The sequence below is a fragment of the Mastigoproctus giganteus genome, chromosome 4 (assembly GCF_048544385.1).
Source record: "Mastigoproctus giganteus isolate SK-2022 chromosome 4, ASM4854438v1, whole genome shotgun sequence".
In the NCBI taxonomy this organism is placed as follows: domain Eukaryota; kingdom Metazoa; phylum Arthropoda; class Arachnida; order Uropygi; family Thelyphonidae; genus Mastigoproctus; species Mastigoproctus giganteus.
In genome coordinates, this window is record NC_143578.1 from 153,284,427 (window position 1) to 153,310,401 (window position 25,975).

The following is a 25,975-nucleotide window of genomic DNA, read 5'->3' on the forward strand; positions in this document are numbered from 1 at the left end:
CCAGGGAAGGTACCCATGATTATGGCTAAGGGTTTGCTTACTTCCTTTTCCGCCTCCTTTACTATAACTGGATAGATTCCATCCACCCCCAGGTGCCTTTCTTATGTTTATTTTCTCCTCCACTATCAGTTATTACAACATTATCTAGCTTACTGCCAGAGTTGAATACACCTCTGGCATTCCCCTACCTGAATAACTCCTCATGTGTGAATGTAGATGCAAAATATTCATTGTTTGTTAGCAACCGGAGCAGGATCATCAACAGTTGAGCCATTGATATGAAGTGGATTAATCTGATTCATCCCGTTCTTCCTAGAATTTACATAAGTAAAGAGCTCTTCGCTGTTTTTCTTTGCATCCTTTGCCAAAGATTTCTCATAATCTGCATTCGCCTGCCTAACCTCCTTTGTAACTTGGTTACCGATCAACTTATATCTATCATAAGCTTCTGTGTCACATGTTAATTTGTATGTATCCCATGCATTCTGTGATCTTCAGGCAAAAGGATGTCAGAAGGATTTTGATGAATCTGATGCTAAGAAAGCTCCAGGTACTGATGGTATTTCTCAACTTGTTCTCAAAACCTGTGCCACTGAACTTACTCCTGTTTCGTGTCATCTTGTTTCACTTTCTTATGCCGAAGGTGTTTTTCCTTCTACTTGGAAATTTGCTCATATCCAGCCAGTTCCCAAAAAGGAGTGACAAAATTCCTTCCATCCAATTATCGTTCTATTGCAATTACTTCTACTCTTTCCAAAGTAGTGGAGAAATAAATTAACCGCCAACTCTTGTGGAAATCATTCATCTGATCAATGATCGCCAGTATGAATTCCATCAGTGGCACTCCACTAGTGATATTCTGGCTTATATTACCCATCTATCGACAAATTCAGTGGAAAAGTTTGGTGAAACTCAAGCCATTGCTCTTGACATTTCAACAGCTTTTGATCGTGTTTGGCATAAAGGTCTTCTAAATAAAATTCCATCCTATGGCTTACCAGCTGTTCTTTGTAATTGAGTATCCAGTTTTCTCTCTGACCGCTCACTGAGGATGACGGTAGACGGCTCTCTGGCTTCTAACTTTTCCACTAATGCTGGTATTCCACAAGGTTCAGTTCTTTCCCCCACTCTTTTCGTATTGTATATTAATGACCTTCCATTGACTGTAAATCCTATCCATAGTTTTGCTGACGATAGCACATTGCATTTCACCTTTCAGTTTGAGAAACCTTGCCCTGCTCAAACAATTTCAACTTCTCGAGTATCGACTGCCAAATCCTTAAATGCTGATCTCCAGGTAATTCTCCAGTGGGGCAAAGACAACTTAATTTCAGTCCTGTCTTATATCTTGCAAAAAGGATTCTTCTGCTCCTATGCTTATTTTCGATGACAATTTCTATTCAAGGTCTTGGGCATTACCCTGACTTCTAATCTCTCTTGGCATAAAGCACATTACAAATACTGCTTCCTCTGCATCTAAAAAACTGGGTTTTCTCTTTCACTCTCGGTGTTACTTTTCTTCCAAACTGTTCGTTCACTCTGTAGAAATCACAAATCTGGCCTACCATGGAATATTGTTCCCACATCTGGGGTGTTCCCCCAAAAACCTCTCTCAGGCTTCTAGATTCTATTCAAAAGAGGGCAGTTAGGTTAATTAATATCCCATCTCTAACAGTCTCTCTACTCTCTGTCTCATAGACTTTGTTTCTGTTGCATGCCTTTTTTATAGATATTAGCACGGCCACTTCTTCTGAATTGGCTTCAATAATTCCCATTCTCGCTTTAAAAGCAGTCCAAACATGTGCCACAACCGGTCAACATCCTTTTACTGTTCAAGTTCAGACTCACAGAACTGGCTTTTCTTCTTCATTTATTTATTCAAGTTCTGTTTTCTGGAACAACCTTACTTCATACATATTTCCTGAAAATTACAATCTGCTGAAGTTCAAATCTGTTAACAAGTATCTCTTTCATCTTTTCAACCTTCACACCATGCACATTACTAAGCACTATAGGTTCTAAAAAAAAAAAGTACCTATACATAACAATGATCCTTGAGTATGAAAAATAAAATTAGTATTATTTTACCTTATTGTTTATTATTAGTTATATTTTGTAGTTTACAATCTATGTAAGTTATTATTATATTAACCTATGTAAATCTAACAGATGCCATTACAGAATTTTTAGTGCAAACCCTCTGGAACACTTTCGCGAACCACCGGTTGGGAACCGCTGCCCGAAATGAAGCACTGGATATTATGTTTGTTGCCATGTATTGGTTGGAGGAATGAATAAGCAACATGGCAAATACACAGATATGAAAGTTTCTCGGTTTACACAAAAAAGTCATTGTTTTTTGTTCTTTTTATATATATATATATATATATAACTCACTAATTATTTCTGCTTGCCTATATGTCTGAAAAGGAAGACACTGTGTATATTACAGTTGAAGCTCTTTATAGCAACCATCTTTTTAACGTCCTATGTGATTGGTCCTGGCCAATTTCTCGTTAACCTAATGCTTTTTTACATTCAGTATAATGACCATAAATTTCTATCTCTTAATCTGAATTTTTACTTTTTTATTACAATATTCGAGGTTAAAAATGAAAGAACACTTCAAAATATATTGAAATAATTGCAGCCTGACCATAAGAAATCATTTGTTAAGATGTTCCATGCTTTTTTTTCACAGTGCAGTAATGAAAGGAACATCCATTAAAAGTTCATTTCATTAGTTCGAGTGTAGGTTTATTGGTATGGCTCCAAGAAAGCAGATAACTTTGCCAATCGCAGATAAAATTAGGATTTTGCAAGCTGTAGATAATAGCATGCATTTTAAGGTTGACACCACCAAACAGTTCGCATTCCTAAGAGTACTCTATTCACTGTTCTGATTGGAAAAAGATTGAAAGTTTAGAGAAATCTGCTACACCAGGTAGGATTCGAGCACAAAAGGTGAAGTATCCACATCTGGAAAAGGGAATTTTGGAATGGCTAATGACCATGTGTACAGAAAACATTCCCGTAGATGGTAATCTTTTAAAAGCCAATGCTGAATCATCTGCGCATCAAATGGATATTGAAGAATTTAAAAGTTCAGATGGATGGTTCCATAATTTAAGACTCGTCACAGTTTGTATCCAAAAATTGTGGCAAAAATGCAGCAATGGACATTGACACTACAAACAGATGGAAGGAAAATTGTTTAAGAAAAACTACAGAAGAATGGTATGTCTTAAAAGCAAAAATAAATGCGAAATCGACATCCTGCAGGCAATGTATTTGTTTTTAAGCATAGGATGAATTTGATGAAAAAGTGATTGCCAACTGCTTCAAACATGCTGGATTTATCAGCTTGAATGATGCATTGTGTGAAGTTTTGCATGCTTCTTCCTCTATTAATCATGAATTCAATAATAGGGAAGAAATATTTGAGCATGTGCGTCATCACCTAAACATATAGGAAAACTTAAGCTTCAAAGATTAAGCAGAGATGGATGACATTGAATGTTTCAGGATATGCACGAATGAAGAGGAACTCATTGCAGACATTATGGAATCTTTTGAAATTAAATTTGTAGTAATGAAGATGAGGAACCTACTGTTGTTGAACAAGAAGTTTCAGTGAAAGCTGCTCAACAAGGATTAGAACTTGTACATCGATTTTTTTTCAAGTGCAGCCTAACTGTGAAAGTGAAATAGCTAACTGCTTTTGCACACCTTCAAATTCTCTTTGAATTTGAAAACATGCTCTACCATTGAAACAGCATGTTTTGACAGATTATTTTAAAGTATGAAACAATTCACTTGATAGGTTTTGTAGCCTATGTAGTGAAATTCACAATTTAGTTGTAACCTTACTGTGCTCTACAATCAATACAAAATTTAGAATCATAATTTTCTTGTTTAATACTGTAGTAAATATTATAAGTAAGATTAGACTATTGTATTATTAGCATTTCATTAAATTTTCAAGCTTTTACTTGGTTTTTTGCTGATTTTATGAACGATTGAAACATCATCCTTCTGACTGTTTTTCTCATTCCCCTACGGGGTCGTTATATGGAGTTTCAACTGTTTTTTTTTTTTTTTTTTTTTTGTTGTTGGTGCATCGGCTTCTGTGGCCATAATGCACCTCCCAAAGGTTTTTGCATTTACCCTGATCCAAGCCCGAGGCGGGATTTGAACCTGCGACCTTTGGGTTGCCAGGCAGACACTTTGCCTACCTGGCTAGCCCGGTCGGCGAGTTTCAACTGTACTAGCTTGTTTATAGTATACTGTCACTCTAGGTTTTTGATCTATTGCTTCCTCCCTCCATTATCCTAGCAAATTTTTTTGAAATATTCTGTAAATGGCAGTTCACACTACTGTGGTTTCCATTATATAGTACCCCTAAGCATTAGTTGTTTGGAATATTCACATAGATATCAGTTTTAATCTTTCCACAATGAGAATTAAATCATACAAATATATGTCAGAGGCATGTTACTTAAAACTTAAATTAAAGACGCTTTGCTGTCTATATTAATTACATCAGTTTTGTAAGTCAAGATGACTCACTCATATGTTACCACAGTTAGCACCAATTAAAATTCTATATGAAAACATAGCAAAAAAAAAAAATCAAAATTAGCCACCTGATGGAATTAACAAATTTCTTAAAGATGCAGCATTCAACTTGGCATAAACATAGGATAGTTTATTCCTTAATTTAATGAAGAACAAATTAAAATTATATTTTTCCCATAATAGAATATGTTACCCATATGTATTTTGTAGTGCTGAACATCAATGGGCTTTAAAATTTTGTTATCCTCTCTGGTTTTCAAAGACAAATATTATTATTTTTTTTTAACAAGTATTAACAAATTTAAGAAGCAGTAACAAAATGTGAATTTTTACAAGCTGAAAATGCTCACTACAATATAGTACACTATTAGTAATGGTGTACTATATTGTAGTGTACTGTAATTTTAAATTTATTACTCTTCTGAAATTAATAAAACAATATAAACTGTTAAATCTTTGGGACAGCCTACTGCCATATCTGGAATAAAACCTTGTCAATACTCTCTTTGATTGTAGTGTACTGTATACCATACAGTGTACTGTATACAGAAAATAAAGTGCAACTAAGTAAAGAATGTATCAACAAATAGTTTTTTTTTTTTTTGCTTTCACCTGGCTGTTGTAAAACTAACCATTACTATCATAAAGCTGCAAAAACATTTATATAAATAAATATAAATGTTTATATTTATACAAGTTATAAATGTTATAACATATAAATGTTTATATGTTATATGTATAACAATTTATACAAGAACATCACTGTATTTAGTATTCATGCAGGCTTGAACTATGGTCAGCAGTACTAATATACCCATGTGTTTGACTACTCAGGTACTGCAACTGTTCATTTTATATCTATAGTCAGATGTCAGATGAACTAATGAGACATATGGCAGAGAAGAAAAATGCATGGGATACATATAAATTAACATGTGACACAGAAGCTTATGATAGATATAAGTTGATCGGTAACCAAGTTACAAAGGAGGTTAGGCAGGCGAAGGCAGATTACGAGAAATTTTTGGCAAGGGATGCAAAGAAAAACAGCAAGGAGTTCTTTACTTATGTAAACTCTAAAAGGAAGGGGATGAATCAGATTGGTCTGCTTGATATCGATGGTTCAACTGTTCATGATCCTGCTCAGGTAGCTAACAAACTAAATCAATATTTTGCATCTACATTCACACATGAGGAGTTATTCAGGACGGGGAATGCCACAGATGAAGTAAACACTGGCAGTGAGCTAGATGATCTTGTAATAATTGAGAGTAAAGTGGAGGAGAAATTGTTGAAGATAAATACAAGAAAGGCACCTGTGGTGGATGGGATCTATCCAGTTATATTAAAGGAGGCAGCAAAGGAAGTAAGCAATCCATTAGCCATAATTATGAGAGCTTCCTTGGACTCAGGGGAGGTACCCACAGACTGGAGATGTGCAAATGTAACCCCAATTCACAAAGGAGGATCAAAGGCTGACACAAGTAATTATAGACCTGTGAGTTTAACTTCTGTTGCAGGAAAATTAATGGAAGCACTGGTTAAAGAAGCACTGCAGGATCATCTTGACAAGAATTCAGTTATAGCTCAGACGCAACATGGTTTTGTTAAGGGAAGGTCTTGCCTCACCAATTTGATTGGATACTATGATGTAGTCACAAAAGAATTGGATGCAGGGAATAACTTTGATATTATATATTTGGATCTTAGAAAGGCTTTTGATACTGTTGCACATGGAAGACTGCTGCACAAATCGGAGCAGTGTGGCATTGGTGGCAAATTGTTGCTATGGATAAAGGGATGGTTGACTGGCAGAAGACAGAGAGTAGTAATTAATGGACACTGCTCATCGTGGACTAATGTTATTAGTGGAGTCCCTCAGGGTTCAGTGTTGGGTCCATTGTTGTTTTCTGTATTTATAAATAATATTGATGATGGTATATCAAGCTTAATGTCCAAGTTTGCAGATGATACAAAGGTTGGCAGGGTTGTTAAGGATGCTACTGATGCTATACTGCTGCAACAGGATCTGGAAAGGTTGAGCAGATGGGCTGAGAGGTGGCAAATGAAGTTTAACATTGACAAATGTAAAGTACTACATATGGGAAACAGCAACTCCAGAGCAACGTATCAACTCTGTGGTACTACACTGACAGTGGTAGAGAATGAAAAGGACCTGGGGGTAATTGTGCAGGCAGATATGAAGTTCTCTGAACAGTGCAGACGGGCTGCAAGAGTAGCTCATGGTGTCTTATCAATGATATACAGGAATTTTTCTAGCAGGGATAGGGAGATGATTATTCCCTTGTATAAGGCAATGGTCAGGTCGCACCTTAAGTACTGTATACAGGTCTGGAGGCCTCATTTCAAGAAAAATTCTCATTTCAAGTAGAGCTGCTGGAACGAGTACAGAGAAGGGCAACAAGGTTAGTGAACGGAACAACGGGTTGCTCTTACGAAGAAAGGCTTAAGTTTTGCAAATTAGAGTGTCTGGAGACTAGGCACCGGCGAGGTGATCTGATAGAGGTGTACAAAGCCTTGAATGGTTTGAGCATGCTCAATGCTGATGGGATACTGCCTCTTGCTCAGAATATTCACCTGAGAGGGCATAAATTCAAATTGAGGAAAGACAGATGTAGGATAGATGTTCGGAAATTTGCCTTTAGCCAGCGGGTAGTTGGTTGGTGGAACAGACTTCCATCCCTTGTTGTGGAAGTTGATAGCCTAAATAAATTTAAGGCTGAGCTGGACAGGTATTTCGAACGAATGGGGGGGGGTGTGAAGTGGAAGGGTTTTTTTTTTTTGTGGCTGATGCTGCATAAGCTTGCTTTCTTGCATCATATGCCTCTACTAATGCTAATAGGAAGATGAATACCAGTTCACAAACTGCTTTTTGAGAATCATTATCATCCATCAGCCACCTTACTCAGAGTTTGAAGAGCACTTCAGGCTGAGTAAGCTTTATTCAGGAGTTTCTGCCACCACTATATGATACAGAAAATTCTCAAGTTCTACTCCACACAAAAAAGTGCAGTAAACTGCAGCGTTAGAACAGCTAATAGTACAGCACTCATAATAATGTTCTTTCAACTTTGGAGACAACTCTAAAGGAATACTCCTTTAGAGTTTAGTGGACAAGCTTTACCTAGGTTACAGACAAACCCTGGAACTGACTACTTGTCCCCAAAATGTGACCCACAGGAAGTGCAAATTATTCTGTGCTGGAGATTGGTATTCTGCATGTCATATCATAAGATCTTTTGAAATGGTTAACAATGACATTTTTACTTACCACTGCTCTGGCTGCATTATTGCAAACATCAGTGGCATAACTATGATGTGGGAAATGTGGTCTCTGTCATAGGTCAGGAATGAAGTTAAAGAATTTACTATGAATTTTAATATCTAAAAAAATTGGTCTATAGTTTTTATATAAAAATTAGAGCTTGGATAATAATTATTAAATAAAATAGTTAGGGCTACTAGGCCAAGGCTTCTCAATTAAATTAAGTAAAGGAGGTTAGTCAGGTGAAGGCAGATTATGAGAAATCTTTGGCAAAGGATGCAAAGAAAATTAGCAAAGAGTTCTTTACTTAATGTAAACTCTAGAAGGAAGGTGATGAATCAGATTGGTCAACTTAACATAGATGGTTTGACTATCCATGATCCTGCTCAAGTAGCTGATAAACAGAATGGGTATTTTGCATCTACATTCACACATGAAGAGTTATTCAAGGAGAGGAATGCCAGAAGTTTATCAAACTCTAACAGGGAGCTAAGTGATATCTGAGTGCAAAGTGGAGGAGAAATTGTTGAAGCTAAACATAAAAAAGGCACCTGGGGCAGATGGAATTTATCCAGTTATAATGAAGGAGGCAGCAAGGGAAGTAAGCAAACCCTTAGCCATAATTATGAAAGCATCCTTAGAGTCAGGGGAGGTTCCCATGGACTGGAGATGTGCAAATGTATCCCCAATTCACATAGGGGGTTCAAAGGCTGACACAAATAATTATAGACCTCTTAGTTTAATTTCTGTTCCAGGTAAAATAATGGAGTCACTGATTAAAGAGATGATACAGGATCACCTAGACAAGACTTCAGTTATACTCAGACACAGCATGGGTTTGTTAAGGGGAAGTCTTGTCTGACCAATTTGATTGGATACTACGATGTGGTCACAAAGGAAAAGGAACTGGATGCAAAGAATAATTTTGATATATACTTGGATTTCAGGAAAGCTTTTGATACTGTTGCACATGGAAGACTGCTGTACAATTTGGAGAGGTATGGAAGTAAGGGCAAGTTACTGCAATGGATAAAAGGATGGTTGAGTGGGAGATGGCAGAGAGTGGTAATAAATGGACATTTCTCTACATGGACTAATGTTATTAGTGGAATCCCCCAGGATTCAGTGCTGGGCCCATTGTTATTTTGTGTATTTATCGATGAAGGTATATATCAGGCTTAATGTCCAAGTTTGCAAAGTTATTTGGTTGGTTATTTGGTTGGTTGGTTTTTAGGAGCATTAGCAACTAAGGCCATATTGCTCCGGGATATGCGGTGGTCATTCCTTGACCTTTCCGCATCCTCCGTATTTGGTGGTGACGGGCTCGAACCCCGGTCTAATCAAGAAACGTGTGCTGCACACTGCTGCTCCTTCCCATCTGGCTACGGAGGCGGCGTTCAAGTTTGCATATGACACAAAGGTTGGTAGGGTTGTTAATGACAGTAAAGACAGTATGCTACTACAACAGGATCTATAAAAGTTAGGAAGATGGGCTGAGAAGTGGCAACTGAAGTTTAACATTGACAAATGCAAAGTACTCCATATTGGTAGCAGTAACCCAAGAGAAACGTACCAACTGTGTGGTACTACACTCGGAGGTGGAGAATGAAAAAGACCTGGGGTAATTGCGCAGTCAGATATGAAGTTCTCTGAGCAGTGCAGCCAGGTGGCCAGAGCAGGTCATGGAGTTTTGTCAATGATATATAACAATTTAGCTAGCAGAGACAAGGAGGTGATTATCCCTTTGTATATACCAATGGTCAGGCCACACTTTGAGTACTGTATACAGGTCTGGTTTGTTTGTTATTTGGTTTTTAGGAGCATTAGCAACTAAGGCCATGTTGCTCCGGGGATATGCGGTGGTCATTCCCTGACCTTTCCGCATCCTCTGTATTTGGTGGTCACGGGCTCGAACTCCGGTCTAATCAAGAAGCGTGTGCTACGCACTGCTGTTCCTGCCCACCTGGTTACGGAGGCGCCAGAAACAGGTCTGGAGGCCTCATTTTAGGAAGGATGTAGAGTTGCTAGAATGAGTATAGAGAAAGGCAACAAGATTCGTGAGAGGAACAAAGGGGTGTACTTATGGAGAAAGGCTTAAGTTCTGCGAGTTGCAGCATCTGGAGACTAGGCACCTGTAAGGTGATCTGATCGAGGTGTATAAGGCCTTGAATGGTTTGAGCAGGCTCAATGCTGATGGGATACTTCCTCTTGATCAGATTAAGAACCTGAGGGGTCATAGATGGAAATTGAGGAATGACAGTTGTAGAATTGATGTGCAGGAGTTTGCCTTTAGCCAGCAGGTAGTTGATTGCTGGAACAGACTTCCATCTGTTGTTGTGGAATTTTATAGTTTAAATAAATTTAAAGCTGAACTAGGCAAACATTTGGAGTGACCGGATGGGTGAAATGGGAAGGTTTTTTCTTTTTTTTGGCTGATGCTGTATAAGCTTGCTTTCTTGCATCATATGCCTCAACTAATGCTAAAGGGCAAGTAAACTTGACTGTTTGGCAGGCCAATCATCAGTCAGTGGGGAAAGTGACTCTTCTGTCATCATATCTTTGTAGTTAGGCTCATAGATTGTGCATGAGATTTGCAGGAGGTGTTTCATATTTTTATCAGTGAGTGAACTTCTGCATCTTGACTTGTTGAATGTTAATGAGCTAAAAGCACTTTCACAAATCCAGGTTGATCCATTGTTAGAATTTTTATAGCCCTTGTGATTTCAGGATATTCATAGTTGATGTACAGCTCTATTCAAAATTTTGTGTAGTGAGTAGACTTAAATAATTCAGCAACCCTTGATTTTGTTGTAAATTCACACAATTCCAATTTAAACTGTGCCTCATCTATTTCAAACCATTCTTTTATTATTGATAGAGGGTTGGCAGCAAATCATAGCACACTCTGCCTTCCAGATTTTTGAATCTGTGATCAAATTCACTTTTCAATTTGTTTAAGAATTCTGATATTATATCAGTTTCATACATACTTGTTATTTCATCTTGAAAATTTTTAACAGTAGGGAAGAAAATAAATTCATTATTTCTTACATCTTGAATGAAAAGCTCAAGTTTCGTTTTGAAACTTAAGTTAGACTCATGGAGTTCATGGTTGTTTTTATCTTTTTCCTTAGAGACAAATGTTTAGATCATTAACGTAAGAAAAAATATCATCCAAAAATGCTAGATTGGAAAGATGGTAGGTGTCCCTCAAAATGCAAGCAAAGTATTTAGTTTTATCACTGTAATCTGCTGCTAAAAGCTCAAAATTTCACTTCTTAAACCCCATATCTTTATCACATTGCTGTAAGTAAGCAACCAGGTCAGGAAAATCGGCATCAACATCTTTTAAAAACTGTTTTAGCTGCCTGTGTGACAATACTGATTTTTACTGCAGAAAATTAATCAATTTCGTCATTTCAGTCAGGAGAAAGCAAAAGTTCCCACTCAGTTTTGAACAGCATTACAGTGATAGGAAATGAGGAAATAAGACTGTTTTGTTTCTTTAAGCCTGGCAAAAAAGTCCACTGCTTTCACCTATCGTGGCTGGGGTCCCATCTCTTGTAATGGAAAGCACATCTTCAGTTCTAAGTTCTCTGGAAGTTAATTTTAAAACTCCATTACATATTATTTCTTCTGATGTCTGTCAATGTTGAGCTATTAGTCCCAACAAATACATCACCATTAAAGAAACAAAAAACTGCAAGCCAGGCTGTATCTGCACAATCCAAAGTTTCATCTATGGCTAAAGAAAAGTATTTGCATGCAGACAATTCAGCAAGTAATTGATCTGCTATATTGTTTGCGAGTTCATGAGAGTGTCATGTAGCTGTATCGTTTGATAAAGGAATCTTTTGAAACTTTAACTGTTTCTTCCCCCTCTAATACTTCTACTGTTTTTAATATGCATTGTTTCACCACCTCAGTGCGAGTGAAGTGTAGCATTTTCTTAGATAGAATCCACGATACTTTCAAAGAAGTTTCTGTACATTTTTCCTGTGATACAAACGGTCCACACAATATTATGTTGGCCTACCTGTATGGCACTTTTAGGTTATCTAACTTAATTTTTCTGGATTTCAAGTGTGGAGAAAATTTTACATGAAAATTGTATGCTTGGTCTCATAATGTCTTTTCAGATTACATACTTTAACAACTGACTGGACTTCATTACAGATTATAATTTACATGGGTAAATTATTATTAAGTAGTATGAAACAGAAGTCATTTATCCATTCTGTTTTAAACTGACGGTTTTCATTGTCAACTTTTCATCATTCGGGGAAAGACATTTTCGGCTAAAATTGAATAAAAACAGTAAAAAAGAATAAAAGAGCTATGTAATTAAATTGGGCACCATGTAAAATGCATAAATAAAAAATAAAAAAATTGATACAGTTTGCACTGAACTCAGTCACAGCTTGCTAGAACACAGTCACCATCTGACAATGATAAAAAAATAGGTGTAATTTATTTCGCTTCATTTATAGGAATAATTATTTTTGAAGCATCTACTGTGTAAATGACAGGAATTCAGGAATTCTAAAACAAATTTTCCATTTTTTTTAAGAGCTACTCTAGTGTTGAAAAATTGTTGGATTTCAAACTGAAATATAAAATGGATACTAGCTCTCAGGAAATGATTTTATTCATGACAGAGAGGTGCTACACTCTAGTGGTAATATCAATAATGAAAACAACTTAACTGTTCTCAGTTTGGCAGAAAATTCAAAAAAAAAAAAACTTCCATGAAAATGAATTGATATTTATTAAACTTGTAAAGATTTTTTCTGCAATTTCCATACTTTTCAGCTACTAACTGGCAGTCCAGTTCAAACAACCTTTTGGGCTGGAAGTGGCCTACAGGCCACCATTTGAGAAGCCCAGTACTACCAGGCTCTTATGTTTTTTTTGCAGCTAGCAGGATTTAAACTGCTTAGTTAATGCAATGGTTTTAATATTCACAGATTCACTTGGAATACTTTGTTATACTTGGACAAAGTATTCCAAATGTGGTCTTACAGTTTCCTTAGAGAGTGGGTGTAATTGGCAGATTAAATGTTTGCCAATTTAATGCTGTCTCAGTAAGTTGCACTGGTGTTGAGCTACTTTCAAATAAATGGCTTTCAAAGTACAATGCTACTTTTGTCCCTTTACATATCTCACAAATGGATTGCCCTCATCTTTAGCCCCTTTCAAGAAGTGTGATGTCTTTTTTTTTAGGTGTTGCCTCCATACTTGGACAAAGTATTCCAAGTGTGGTCTTACAGTTTCCTTACAGAGTGGGTGTAATTGGCAGATTAAATGTTTGCCTATTTAATGATATCACCAAAAGGCAGATTAACCTGTTGGCAATGTCCTTTGTTTGAAAATAGTGCAATATCAGGGCAAATCATGAATACAAAGTTTGTTCTACACTGTGAGTATTAACATTACATTAAACTAAACAGTTTAATTCTACTAGCTGCAAAAAAAAAAAAAAAAAAAAAAAAACATGAGAGCACAGGAAAGTTCTAAATGTACAATTTATTAATTATTTTATTTTATACTTATTTCTGTTCACCCTCACTTGCACAGCTTGTCCTCACTATGAATGATCTTTCATTTGTAAAGATCAATGTGTGGTACCCCAAATGGGTTATCTCTTCCACCCATTATGAAAGAGTGTAATCAGTTTTTGTCTTCTTATTTTTCTTTGTTTTCACACATACATGAAAACTCCTTGTCCCTGTTCTTTGCAGAAGTCTGACTTTTCATACTCAACCCTTGAGTCTTTGCCAGTCTAACCTTTTCTGTGGTACTATATTCATGTTGAAGCCATTTTGTCCTTAGATTTTAAGGGGGAAAATGTTAACCTTGGCTTTATTCCTGTATATTTCATTAAATTGAGGTTTCACGGTATAAATTTTCTGCTGTATAATATTGATTAATTTTGTCTCACTGGAGCAGTTGACAGAATATGCTATAAAAATATTTATTATTATGATAGTTTTAATGCAATGGTAGTTAATTTTTTTTTTTTTTTTCCCATTATGTCATGTACCTTGCAAATTTTTTTTATTATTGTGGCTTCTGGTGGAGCCAGAAACAAAACAAAACAAACAAAAGGCTATGTAAATGAATTTTTTATGCTATTTGGTTCAATTAAATAAATATTTATAAAATGAATTTTCTATAGGTCAATAAAAGTGGAATTTAAACTATGTTTATCTTTATTTCTGATTTGTCAAAACAGTTGTCTAATTTTTTATTATATTTTCTATCAGAAGGCATACTGCAGGTTAGCCACCATTGCTCCAATGACATATATATATTCCACATTTATAAACTAAGAGTTGGTTGTAATTCAGTAATTAATTGCCATCTACCATCTATGATGTTAATGCAATATATATTACTGAACTATTGGAAATGAAGAAAACAAAATTTAAAATTACCTTTATGAGCTCTCTGCTGCCAGTTGATTTTATTTTCTTCCAGTAATGGCATCCAAGGTTTTTTAATTAGTGGTTTATTTACAGATGTAGGTTGTGGTGATGGTGGTGCACTATTTGGTCCAGTTGTTTCTGTCAGTGGGACTACTGGTGTTGATTCCACTGGATCACTCCTGGTAATGGGAGATGACCGTAAAGCAGATAGTGACTTTGGTTTAGGCTTTGTTGCTGGGGTAGGGAAAAGTAACAAATCAGTTTTGCTAAGAAATTTGAAACTGAGCTGTTATAATATATATATATGACTAGTAAATGCTAGATTTCAGAGATTACCCTTTTTTACTCTGAGTCATTATGTCATAAATTTTGCAAAATTTAATAAAAAAAGTAATGCATTTAATGAATTCTGCAGTTTACCTGAAAATTCTCTGCAATAAAATTTCAATAATAAATTGAAAGAAAAAAAAAAAAGTGTAAAAATAATGACAACGGAAAAGTGATTGTTTTCAGCAGCCCATGGATAAGAACCATGGAGGAAACAGAACCAAGGAAGAACTAGACAAACATCAAGAAAAGATCATTCTAGTTAAAGAAAACATTTTTTTTTATTAACAGGAATGTTTGCCAGCATTAATAAATGGCATTTATACAGGGTGATTCACTACCAGTGCGACAAACTTGCAGGAGGTGTAGGGGGCACAAAAACGAATTGGAATCACATAGCATTGCAGGGTCGAAAATGCCTTCGTCATGTGGTAGAAGACGTTGAACGGGAGGTCGCGTGAACAGCGATCCCGCTGGAAGTCAGCATTTGCGAACCAGTTCCCAAGGCAGTAGGATGGATGAGTATTCAAACGTTGAACTGGCCGACATTCACCTCACGTATGGAGTTGCGGACTGTAACAGGCGTGCCGCTCTGCGCTTGTACCAGGAATGTTTCCCGCAGGCGTGCTCCTCATCATACGATTTTTGCACGTGTGCACAGAAGGTTACGTGTGACTGGTTGTATCACGAGAGGTACCATGAATCAAGAGCGAATGATGAAGACGCCAGTCAATGAGGAGAATGTCCTACGTCTTGCAGAAAGCAATCGGAGTATGAGTATGAGTACTCGAGCGATAGGCCAACGATTGGGTATTTCCCAATCCACTGTATGGAGGATACTGTCAACAAACCAAATGAGTTCATACCATCTGCAACGTGTCCAATCATTGGAGCCTGCGGATTATCCACTCCAGAGGACTTTTGCTACTTCGTTTCTTCAACAGAAACGGTTCGCAAATGCTGACTTCCAGCGGGATTGCTGTTCACGCGACCTCCCGTTCAACGTCCTCTACCGCATTACGAAGGCATTTCGGACCCTGCAATGCTATGTGATTCCGATTCGTCTTTGTGCCCCCTAAACCTCCTGCAAGTTTGTCGCACTGGTAGTGAATCACCCTGTATATATATATATATATGGAAGAGAATAAACTCCTTGCCGCCTCCATAGCCAGGTGGGAAGGAGCAGCAGTGCGCAGCACACGCTTCTTGATTAGACCGGGGTTCGAGCCCGTCACCACCAAATACGGAGGATGCGGAAAGGTCAAGGAATGACCACCGCATATCCCGGAGCAATGTGGCCTTAGTTGCTAATGTTCCTAAAAACAAACCAAACAAACAAAGCGAATAAACTCCAATTAATGTCAGCTATGTTTATCTTATATTATTTCTCTATAGGCTCCTGGTTATTATAATTATATATGTAGGACACTACACACATCGCTGTCCTTTGGTTGCTTTGCTCACATCAAAAAATATATGGACATCTCTGTTTTCAGACCTTTATGGATAAAAATAAAAAAAATATATAATAATACTCAGACCAGTAAATGAGGAAAGCATGTAAGAGATGAGTTAGTTGTTATTGTCATGGTGTGTAGAACCAAGCTGAGTGACTTTGACACAGGTGTTACTGCCAAATGTCACATTTCTGGCTTGTTGATAGCTTACTCCATCCAAAGTGAATTGTCACTGACATTACCATGTGACCAGAGGTTACATGGTATGATTTCAAACATCCCTGCATAATATTTTCTGAGCAATGCAGACAGACTGCCAGGATAGCTCATGCAGTTTTGTCTATGATATAAAGGAACTTTGCTAGCAGGGACAAGGAAGTGATTATCCCATTGTATAGGGCAGTAGTTAGGCTGCATCTTGAACTGCATACAGATCTGGAGGCCTCATTTTAGGAGATATAGAGAAGGGCAGTGAGATTGGTGATCTTACCAAGACAGTCAAATTGCAATGTCTGGAGATTAGGCACCTGCAAACTGATCTGATTGAGGTTTTTAAGGCTTTGAATGGATCAAGCAAGCTCAGAGCTGATGGCATAAATTCAAATTGAGGAAGGATGGTTGCAGGATAGATGTGACCAAGTTTCCCTTCAGCCAATGGGTGGTTGATTGTTGGAACAAACTTCCATCTGGCATTGTGGAGGTGGGCAGTTTGAATAAACTCAAGGAAGAACTAGACAAATTATTGGAGGGATAAGTGATAAGAGGTTTGTTTTCTTTTTTTTTTTTTTTGCTAATGCTTTATAGGCTTGCTTCCTTGCATCATATGCTACTATTAATAATAATAATAAGGGAAGGGCAAGACCATCCAGCCCGACCAACCAGAAGTGCTTCCTGTGCAACTGTGCTAGTGACCACCCAGAAAGGAAGAAAATGCCAACGCATGAAGTCGTGCATCGAAATGAATGCGAGCATACTACGAAATAACCAAGCTAGAGACTGAGATTAGCATTAGTAGAGGCATTTGATGCAAGAAAGCAAGCTTATGCAGCATCAGCCAAAAAAAAAAAAAACCCACTTCCACTTCACCCCTCTGTTCGTTCAAAATACCTGTCCAGCTGAGCCTTAAACTTATTTAGGCTATCAACCTCCACCACAAGGGATGGAAGTCTGTTCCACCAACCAACCACCCGCTGGCTAAAGAGATGACAATGTACAGGTTGAGACAACATACCACGTTGGAACAATTCCCAGATATTCAGGTTACAGAACAACAAATAGCAGACCACAGAAGGACCATTGTCATGAAGAACCTGACAGCTCCTGCAATCTTGGAAAAAAAAAATCAAGTAGGATGTGAGCAACTAACTACAGAAAACAAAGAATATGGACAACACAGAACCAGAGGAGGAAGAGCAAGAATAGATACAACCCAGAGCAACTGAAATGAAATGGAAAGACAAAGTAATGATATCTACTTGTTTTCTATTGAAGATGAGTGGAAGAAGGCCCTAACAGAATTCGAAGAAATGGACTCCACAAAGACTCACATGATACCGAAACAGAGACCCAGTATAATCCTGTGGAGAGTCAAAGACCACCTCAATCAGCAAATAGCCACATTACCTCAACAATGGTGCAACACTGAAGGCCATCCACACAGCCATATACTGTGCTGCCATAGCAGCCACTAGAATTATTGGAAAAGAAATGAGAGAAATGGAAATTAATCCAGCAGCAGAAGAACCAAAAAAAGAAGGAATGGCCATCTTGGGAAAGAAGACTTCAGAAGAATTAAGAGTCAAGATAGTCCAATTGATCAAGTCCCAACATGGTAATAGAAGTAAGAAATTGATTGGCAAAGTGAAGAGCATCCTCAAGAGAGACAGTATCCACAGCACCAAAAATCAGAGAATAGAAGAATATTTAGACACTAAAGCAGAACCTTCTCTCACATAGCAAGAGACTACAGTGATACAAAGAGAGCTCCCAGAGAAAAATAACTGAATTTTAAATTAAATTTGAAGAGCCTTCTACAGGAGTATCGCAGAAGATGGAAATGGACCACCTGAGCAGAAGACGGTCAAGGAGTTCTAGGGAAACATATGGAGCAGTGAAGTAAGACATAACAGCTGAGCTCCCTGGATAGAACTAGAACGGAAAGAAACCAAAGAAGTACAAGAGATGAGAGAGTGGGAGATTCAGGAGGAAGAAGTACAACAGTCAAATAGGAATAGATAACGTCCACAACTACTAGTACAAGAAACTTGCTTGCGCATACAAGCACCTAGCAGAGCAGTTCAACCGAATGATAAGGCTCCCAGAGTTTCTCACTTAAGGAAACACCTATCTGAAGGCTGAAGACCAAGATATAAGAAACCTGGCAAAATACAGGCCAATCACCAGTCTCCCAACGATGTACAAGATCCTGACCAGCTGCATAACCAAGAAGATATCAGACCATCTGGAGAGCCAGAACATAATGGCTGAACAGCAGAAAGGATGCAAAGAGCAATTAACCATATTTGCCACAGTTATAGAGCAAACCTACAAGAAGTGCTGAAACCTGTACATGGCCTACATCGATTACTGCAAGGCATTCGGCTCAAGGTCTCATAGCTGGCTAACAGAGATGCTGAAGATCTACAAAGTCAATCCAACAGTGACAAAATTCCTAGAAGCAACTGTGGCAAAATGGAGCCACCATCAAGGTCAAGAACATCACAACCAGACCAATCCCCATTAGGAGAGTAATCTTTCAGGGAGATGCTCTGAGCCCACTGTGGTTCTGTCTAGCACTCAACCTGCTATCCACATTGCTCAACAACAGCAAGTATGCAACAAGCAAGAACCTCAAAGAAGGAAGGAAAAACCTGTACACTCTCTCCCATCTGATATACATGGATGACAGCAACTGAGAATCAACTACTCTGGGTCACCAAAGAATTGAGCAATGATATCAGGAAGAAATTTGGTCTAGACAAATGTAAGACCCATGGATTGCATCAGGAGAAAGAAGACCACAAAAGGCATTGAATGGAGTGTACTGGGAATGGTTTGAGGTGATTTACCAAGATCATCAATAAATAATAATAATGTAATAAATTTTCTGTTTATACGCTGGGATGACCACACGGTCATAGGAGTTCATATGGTAGAGAGAATACAAGAAACAGCACTGTATTCAGCAGTCATGGGCTTGAACCTGGGTCACTCAAGGCACGTGTACTTATATGCACCTGCACACCTGACCACTCGGATACAGCAGCCTTTTTGAGTAGGAGAAAAAATAGGATGCTAGTGGGTCAGTTTTATCTTTGGCTGATGTGGCAACAGAACCATCTGGTTTTGACAGAAGTGGGAACAGAGATGGGCAAATATTGCAGCCAATACTTTTGGCAAGAGACCAGAATGGTCAGCTACCATTGGACAAAAAGCAAGTTTTCTACTCTTAGCCTGTTCGAAATCTAGTTTGGACTGATTAATAACTGCTTTACAAAGTATAAATGACACTTAATAATAATTTTTATTATTATGCTATGTCGCTTATGAACATGTAGTACTTGTAGTACTGGAAATATTTTATAATAAAAATTCAGAATTATTATATGATTTCAGAGAATATGGGCTTAGTGGTTCACTTTAAAAATACGTTGAAAGGGGTTTGCTAAAAAAATTTTTACGTTGAAAGGGGTTCACGATAAAAAAATATTATGTTGAAAAGGGTTCGCGGTCAAAAAAGGTTGGGAACTGCTGCTCTAGCCTATTATACACCATCCAACAAAAATTAATTAATTAAAAATAACTATTTTATCCCCTCCTCACATAGGTATCTGTCCAGGTGACTCTTGAATTTTCCCAAGAATATTTTTCTTGCCACTGGTAGAGTGGCCGCGCGGTCTAAGGCACCGGTTTTATGTACCAGTCTCTTCGGAAGCGTGGGTTTGAATCCTACTCCTGCCAATGATAATTTTTTATGAAAAATATTGTAGCAGAGATAAGGAGGTGATTATCCTCTTGTATAAGGCAATGGTCAGGTCACAGTACTGCATACAGATCTGGCCTCATTTTAGGAAGGATGCAGAGCTGCTGGAATGAGTACAGAGAAGGGCAACAAGATTGGTGAGGGAAACAAAAGGTTGCTCTCACCAAGAAGGGCTTAAGTTCTACAAATTGCAGTGTCTTTTTTTTTTTGTGTCTACTAAGTACTATAGGTATTAGAACCTATAGTATTTAGTATCGCACATGGGTTGGAGGAGGTTGAGAAGATGAAAGAAGATATTTGTTGACATTAAGAAGATGTGACTAAGTCTGGAGAATAGGCACCTGTGAACTGATCTGATTGAGGTGTATAAGGCCTTGAATGGTTTGAGCAAGCTGAATGCTGATGGGATTCTTCCTCTTGTTGAGATTACATACCTGAGGTGGCATAAATTCAAATTGAGAAGAGAAAGTTGTAGAATAGATGTGCAAAAATTTGTCTTTAGCCAGTGGGTGGTTGATTGCTGGAACAAATTTCCATCATTCATTGTGGAATTTGATAGTTTAAATAAATTCACTCATAAATTCAAGGACAAACTTTTGGAGCAAATGGATGGGTGAAATGGGAAGTTTTTTTTTTTTTTTTTTTTTTGGCTGATGCTGTATAACTTTGCTTTCTTGCATCATATGCCTCTACTAAGGTAACATTCCAGAGTGATTAACAACTTGCTTAAAAAAACTTCCTGCAATTCAGTTTTAATCTCTTTCCTGGTAATTTGCATTTATGGCCTCTAGTAGCGGGCACCTCCGCAGCCAGGTGGGAAGGAGCAGTAGTGCGTATCACATGCTTCTTGATTAGACCGGGGTTCGAGCCCGTCACCACCAAATACAGAAGATGCAGAAAGGTCAGGGAATGACCACTGCATATCTCGGAGCAATATGGCCTTAGTTGCTAATGCTTCTAAAAACTAAAACAACAACAAAATATGGCTCCTAGTTCTAGAATCATTTATAACAGTGCAAATTTTATCCTCACCTCTCAAAGTATTATACACCTCAATCAAGTTTCCTCTAAGGCATCTAGTTTATAAGCTCTGTAATCCCATATCCAAAGGCTTTCCTCATATAGATGCTCTTTTTTTGATCTCACCAGGTGAGTTGCCCATCTTTGGACCTTTTCAAGAAGCTTGATATCTCTTTTTAAATGCAGTCACCATACTTGAACACAGTATTCCAAAAGTGGTCTTACACCAAAAATGTATCCACCAGTGACGTTAAAATTAGGCTATCAAAGTTACTGGTAGGAATTTAAATTAACAGAACTACTTTAAAAAGCTAAGAATTAAATTTAGAAAATAGTATAGAAATTAATTTAACAAAATTACTGTAAAATTTACTTAATTATTGAAACAAAATTTAAAAATTACAGAAACAAAATTTAAAGAAATTTTAAACAATTTTTTTTTATACCAGACCCCTGATGTTAATCCCCTTCAGTTAGCATGCCAGAACCATTTAAAATGCGCCTTTACTCTCTTCGATTGCCTGCAGTAGAATCTTGTTCGTGTACGTTAGGTGGATTCTTCCTCTTATATATCTGTACTTGCTGGTATTACGCATGGTGGACAGTGGATTGAGTGCTAGACAGAACCACAGTGGGCTCCAGGCATCTCCCTGGAAGATTCCTCTCTTGATGGGGTCAGTTTGGTCATGACATTCCCAATCTTGACGGCGTTCCCTCATTTTGCCATAGTTGCTTCTAGGAAGTTTGTCCTCATCAAGTTGACTTTAGATATTCAGTGTCTGTCACCCAGCTATGGGACTCAGAGCTGAAGGCCTTGTGGTAGTCGACGTAGGACATGTGCAGGTTGCAGTACTTCTTGTAGGCTTGCTCCATAACTGCTGCATCAATGGCCAATTGCCCCTTGCATTCTTTGCTCATCTACTTGCATCCCTTTTATTTTTCAGTCACGATGTTTTGGCTGTCAAAATGGCTTGATATCTTCTTGGCTAGCACGTGGTCAGGGCTTTGTACAGTGTTCGAAGACAGATGATTGGTCTGTATTTTGCCAGAATTTTGTTATCTTTATCATTAGACTTCAGATAGGTGATGCCTTGACACATACTCTGGGATTCTTTTGAGTTGCCTCATCATCTAGGTGAACTGCTCCACCAGGTGCTTCAGTGTTACTGAACTTCTTGTACCAGTAGATGTGGATGTTATCTAATCCTAGGTTTCACCAGTTGTGGGACTTCCTGATTTCAGTTGGGAGATTTGTGAGGAAAATTCTTCCTCATGAATCTCCTATTCTGTCATCACACGAATCTGCCATCTGTTGCGTGTCCTTGCTTTTCTTCTGTTCGAAGTTCTATTCAGAGGGCCCAAGCATTATGATTAACTTCACTGATTCATAGGTTGTTCCAGAACTCCTTGAGTACCTTCAGATCGGGTGGTCCATTACCCTTATCCTCTTGTCCAATGCTCCTGTAAAAGGCTCTTTGGTTTTCATTGAAGATCCAGTTGTTTGTTTTTGAGTGCCCTCTTTGTATCAGTGTAGGCTCTTGCTGAGTGCAAGAAGGTTCTGACTTCAAGTTGTCTAGGTGTTCTTCTATTCTCTGATTCTTGGTCTCATATTTGCTGTGAGTGTTTTCTTTCTTGAAGCTGTTCTTCAACTTTCTGATCAGCTTCTTGTTTCTATTTCCCCGTTGGTACTGGATTAACTGGCCTATTTTCACTCTTAGCTTTTCTATCTACTCCAGAAACCTTCTTTCTGATGCAGGTGGTTCCATATTTTTACACTTCTTGTTCTGCTAGTCTCTGGTTTTCCTTCCATTGTTCCTAGTTGCTGCTACAGCAGTGTGGATGGTGTCCACTGTTACTTTGTTGTTTGAGTTAATGTGGTATTATTCATTGATTGAGGTGGTCTTTGACTTGCCACAGGATTCTGTTGAGACTCTACTTTGGTTTGGTCTTTGTGGGGTCCATTCTTTTGAATTCTGCCAGGGCCTTCTTCCACTCATCTGTTCTGGATATTGAAACCTCTTCTATTTCCACTTTGGTTGCTCTGGGTTTGTACTTCTTTTTATTCCTCTAGTTCTAGTTCAGTGTTTTCTGTATTATTATTATTTTTTTTTTTAGTTGGTCACTACTAGATTTTTTCCAAGATTGCATGAGCTGTCAGGTTCTTTGTGATGATAGTCCATCTCTGGTTGGCTATTTGCTGTTAGGTGACCTTAACTGTTTTGAATTATTCTGACCAGTGGTTTTTTAGTTTGTGTGTTGTACAGTGTCATATCAGTCCCCATCTTGGTTATGTCATATTATGTTTGTTTGATGAGTGTATTTATTTTGATTCTCTATTTCATACATTGGCATTTCTTTTCATTCTGGGTGGTCACTAGTGCAGTTGCACTGGAAGCACTTCCGGTTGGTTGGGCTAAATGGTTTTGCCCTTTCCTTGTGGTATCCATATGGAGGACACACCAGTTGCTTCCCTGTTTTCCCCAGGAGATTGTTGCTGACTTTTCAAACTCTCACCCCTCTGCCTAAGGCTTGAATACAAGTGATTCGATGCAGTATGTACAATGCTTCTATTCAGCATCTTCGTCTTGGCTATGGAAGTGGACTTGTTCAGTTTCGGTTTTATGTCTAGTGGTGCGTGTTAGTTATTATGAGCAGCACCAGATAGTAGCACCACTTCCAGCCTTAGCCATCACTTTGATTTTCAGATCTTCAACCTTGGGGAATAAGTCTGATGAAGTGACTTCTGCAATTCTGTTTCTTTCTGGGTGAGACTTGAACTCAGGCCCACCAGTTGGTGAGACAATGTTATAACCACTGGGCTATCATGACCCCTTATTACTATTATTATTTATAATATATGTAAAAATTTTTTCCCAGTATTTTCATCACATTGCATCCTTCAACAGCTCGAACCTTAAAGAATTTACTTCCTCATTTTCAGTCAACTAGAGTCAGAAATCAAACTGTACCTAATTTAAATGGAATTTATACAGTTATTTTGTGTTTTGTTACGAAGAAAGCAGTTTTTTTTTATTTACTTAAAGCAATCTGATTTACATTTGAAACAGGCCTTTCTTTGTCCTTTCTAAATATTCAAAACATTAACATATTGCCAACTAATTAGGAGCAACACACATTGTTAATTTTGTTAACATAACATTAACAAAAATCCAAATAATCTAGACATTATCCTTCAAGATCAGCCCTTCACTGAGTGTAGGACATATGCAATTTACAATGATTGTTACAACAATTTTAAATTATATACAGGGTGTCTCAAAAATACACCGCATAACTTCAGGAATGAGTTCCTCATATGTAGACAATAAAAATATTTTATATCAACATAGTTCCAGAAATGCTTGGTTCCTGAGTTATTAACTGGAATGTCTTATCTCCCACAGGTGATTTTCTTCATCACAAGGTACTGACAGAATCTGGCGGTTTTCCATTCCGACCATATACTCAAATCAGGAGAAAGCAGATATGCACTTTATGTATGCAGGGTAATCTACTGGTGACAAGGCGTCTACCTGTTGCAGATGGTAAGGATACAGTTGGTGTTCTCGCAACACTCTCCAAATAGTTGAATGTTGAACAGCCAGTTGCATTGCTATTCTGCGTGTGCCGATTCCAGGAGTGGCACGCACAACATCCAAAATCTCCTCCTCTACTTCAGGAGTCTTAGATCTTGGTTGTCCTCTGTCGGCAGCACGAGGTGTAAAGGTCCCATGTTCACAAAGGCGGCGATGGATACCTTCAAACGTTTTCCGCTGGACATCTTCTTTTGGGAACCTTTAGTGGTACAAATGACAAGCCTCCAGAGCAATGCTGTCCACCAAACCGTACATAAAGTGCAGGCGCTTCCATAGCCAGGTGGGCAGGAGTAACAGTGCGTAGCACGTGCTTCTTGATTAGACTGGGGTTCAAGCCCGTGAGCCACCAAATACGGAGGATGTGGAAAGGTCAGGGAATGACCACCGCATATCCCCGGAGCAATATGGCCTTAGTTGCTAATGCTCCTAAAAACCAAATAACAACAACATAAAGTGCATATCCGCTTGCTCCTGATTTGAGTACATGGTCGGAATGGAAAACCACCAGATTCTGTCAGTACTTTGTGATGAAGGAAATCACCTGCGGGAGATAAGACATTCCGGTTAATAACTCAGGAACCAAGCATTTCCGGAACTATGTTGATACAAAATATTTTTATTGTCTACATATGAGGAACTCATTCCTGAAGTTATGCCGTGTATTTTTGAGACACCCTTGTATACCTGGGAATGTTTGGTATGGATTTTCCAAGTTGCATGTTAAACAAACACTGTGATATGATTGGATAGTTTACTGATAAAACTCTGTCTCCTATTGGTTGCTCCTAATCATGACTGACAGTTATTGTCAAACTATATGCCATAAATATGAAAAGCAAGCAGGTTTTTTTTTTTTTTTAACTGAATGCAGCCATAAAATACAGTGAGTTGAGGAAGTTGCTTTGGCAACTTCATTAGGCAAGCATTAGCATATCTTAAATGTGTGCTTGACAGTTATAGCAAATGAGTTATCTGGAAAACTTTCCCCCTAGCTAGAAAGTTTTTAGAGAATTATATTCTAGGTCTTCATAATCCAAAAAAAAGGAAAAAAATCTATTTGTTTTTAAAGTTTATATTATATGTACAGTTTGAATCATAGTAGCCATCAATCATGGTTGGGAGCAACCAATATGAATGCATACATCACAAAGTTTAATTTTATAGGAACATCCAATTATGGCACTATTTCAAAATTTCTCAAAGTCGCAAGTAATTTTTCTACAGTAGTTAATGATCTGTGGACTTTATTTCCAGTAGCTCCATACAGTATGAGATTTCAAAAACCTGGAATTTTCAAACCT

At 37.9% G+C, this 25,975-nt stretch overlaps 1 protein-coding gene across 3 annotated transcripts in view; it reads right to left on the minus strand.

Moving 5' to 3' along the window:
* Nucleotides 1–25,975, minus strand: part of LOC150087125 (dual specificity calcium/calmodulin-dependent 3',5'-cyclic nucleotide phosphodiesterase 1A-like) — a 769,106-nt gene that overhangs the window by 14,882 nt on the left and 728,249 nt on the right. For all 3 annotated transcript variants that reach the window (XM_090371825.1, XM_090371826.1, XM_090371824.1), the window contains exon 16: nucleotides 14,302–14,526. In XM_090371825.1, the coding sequence (XP_090227951.1) occupies nucleotides 14,302–14,526 (225 nt within the window). The remainder of the gene's footprint in view (nucleotides 1–14,301; nucleotides 14,527–25,975) is intronic.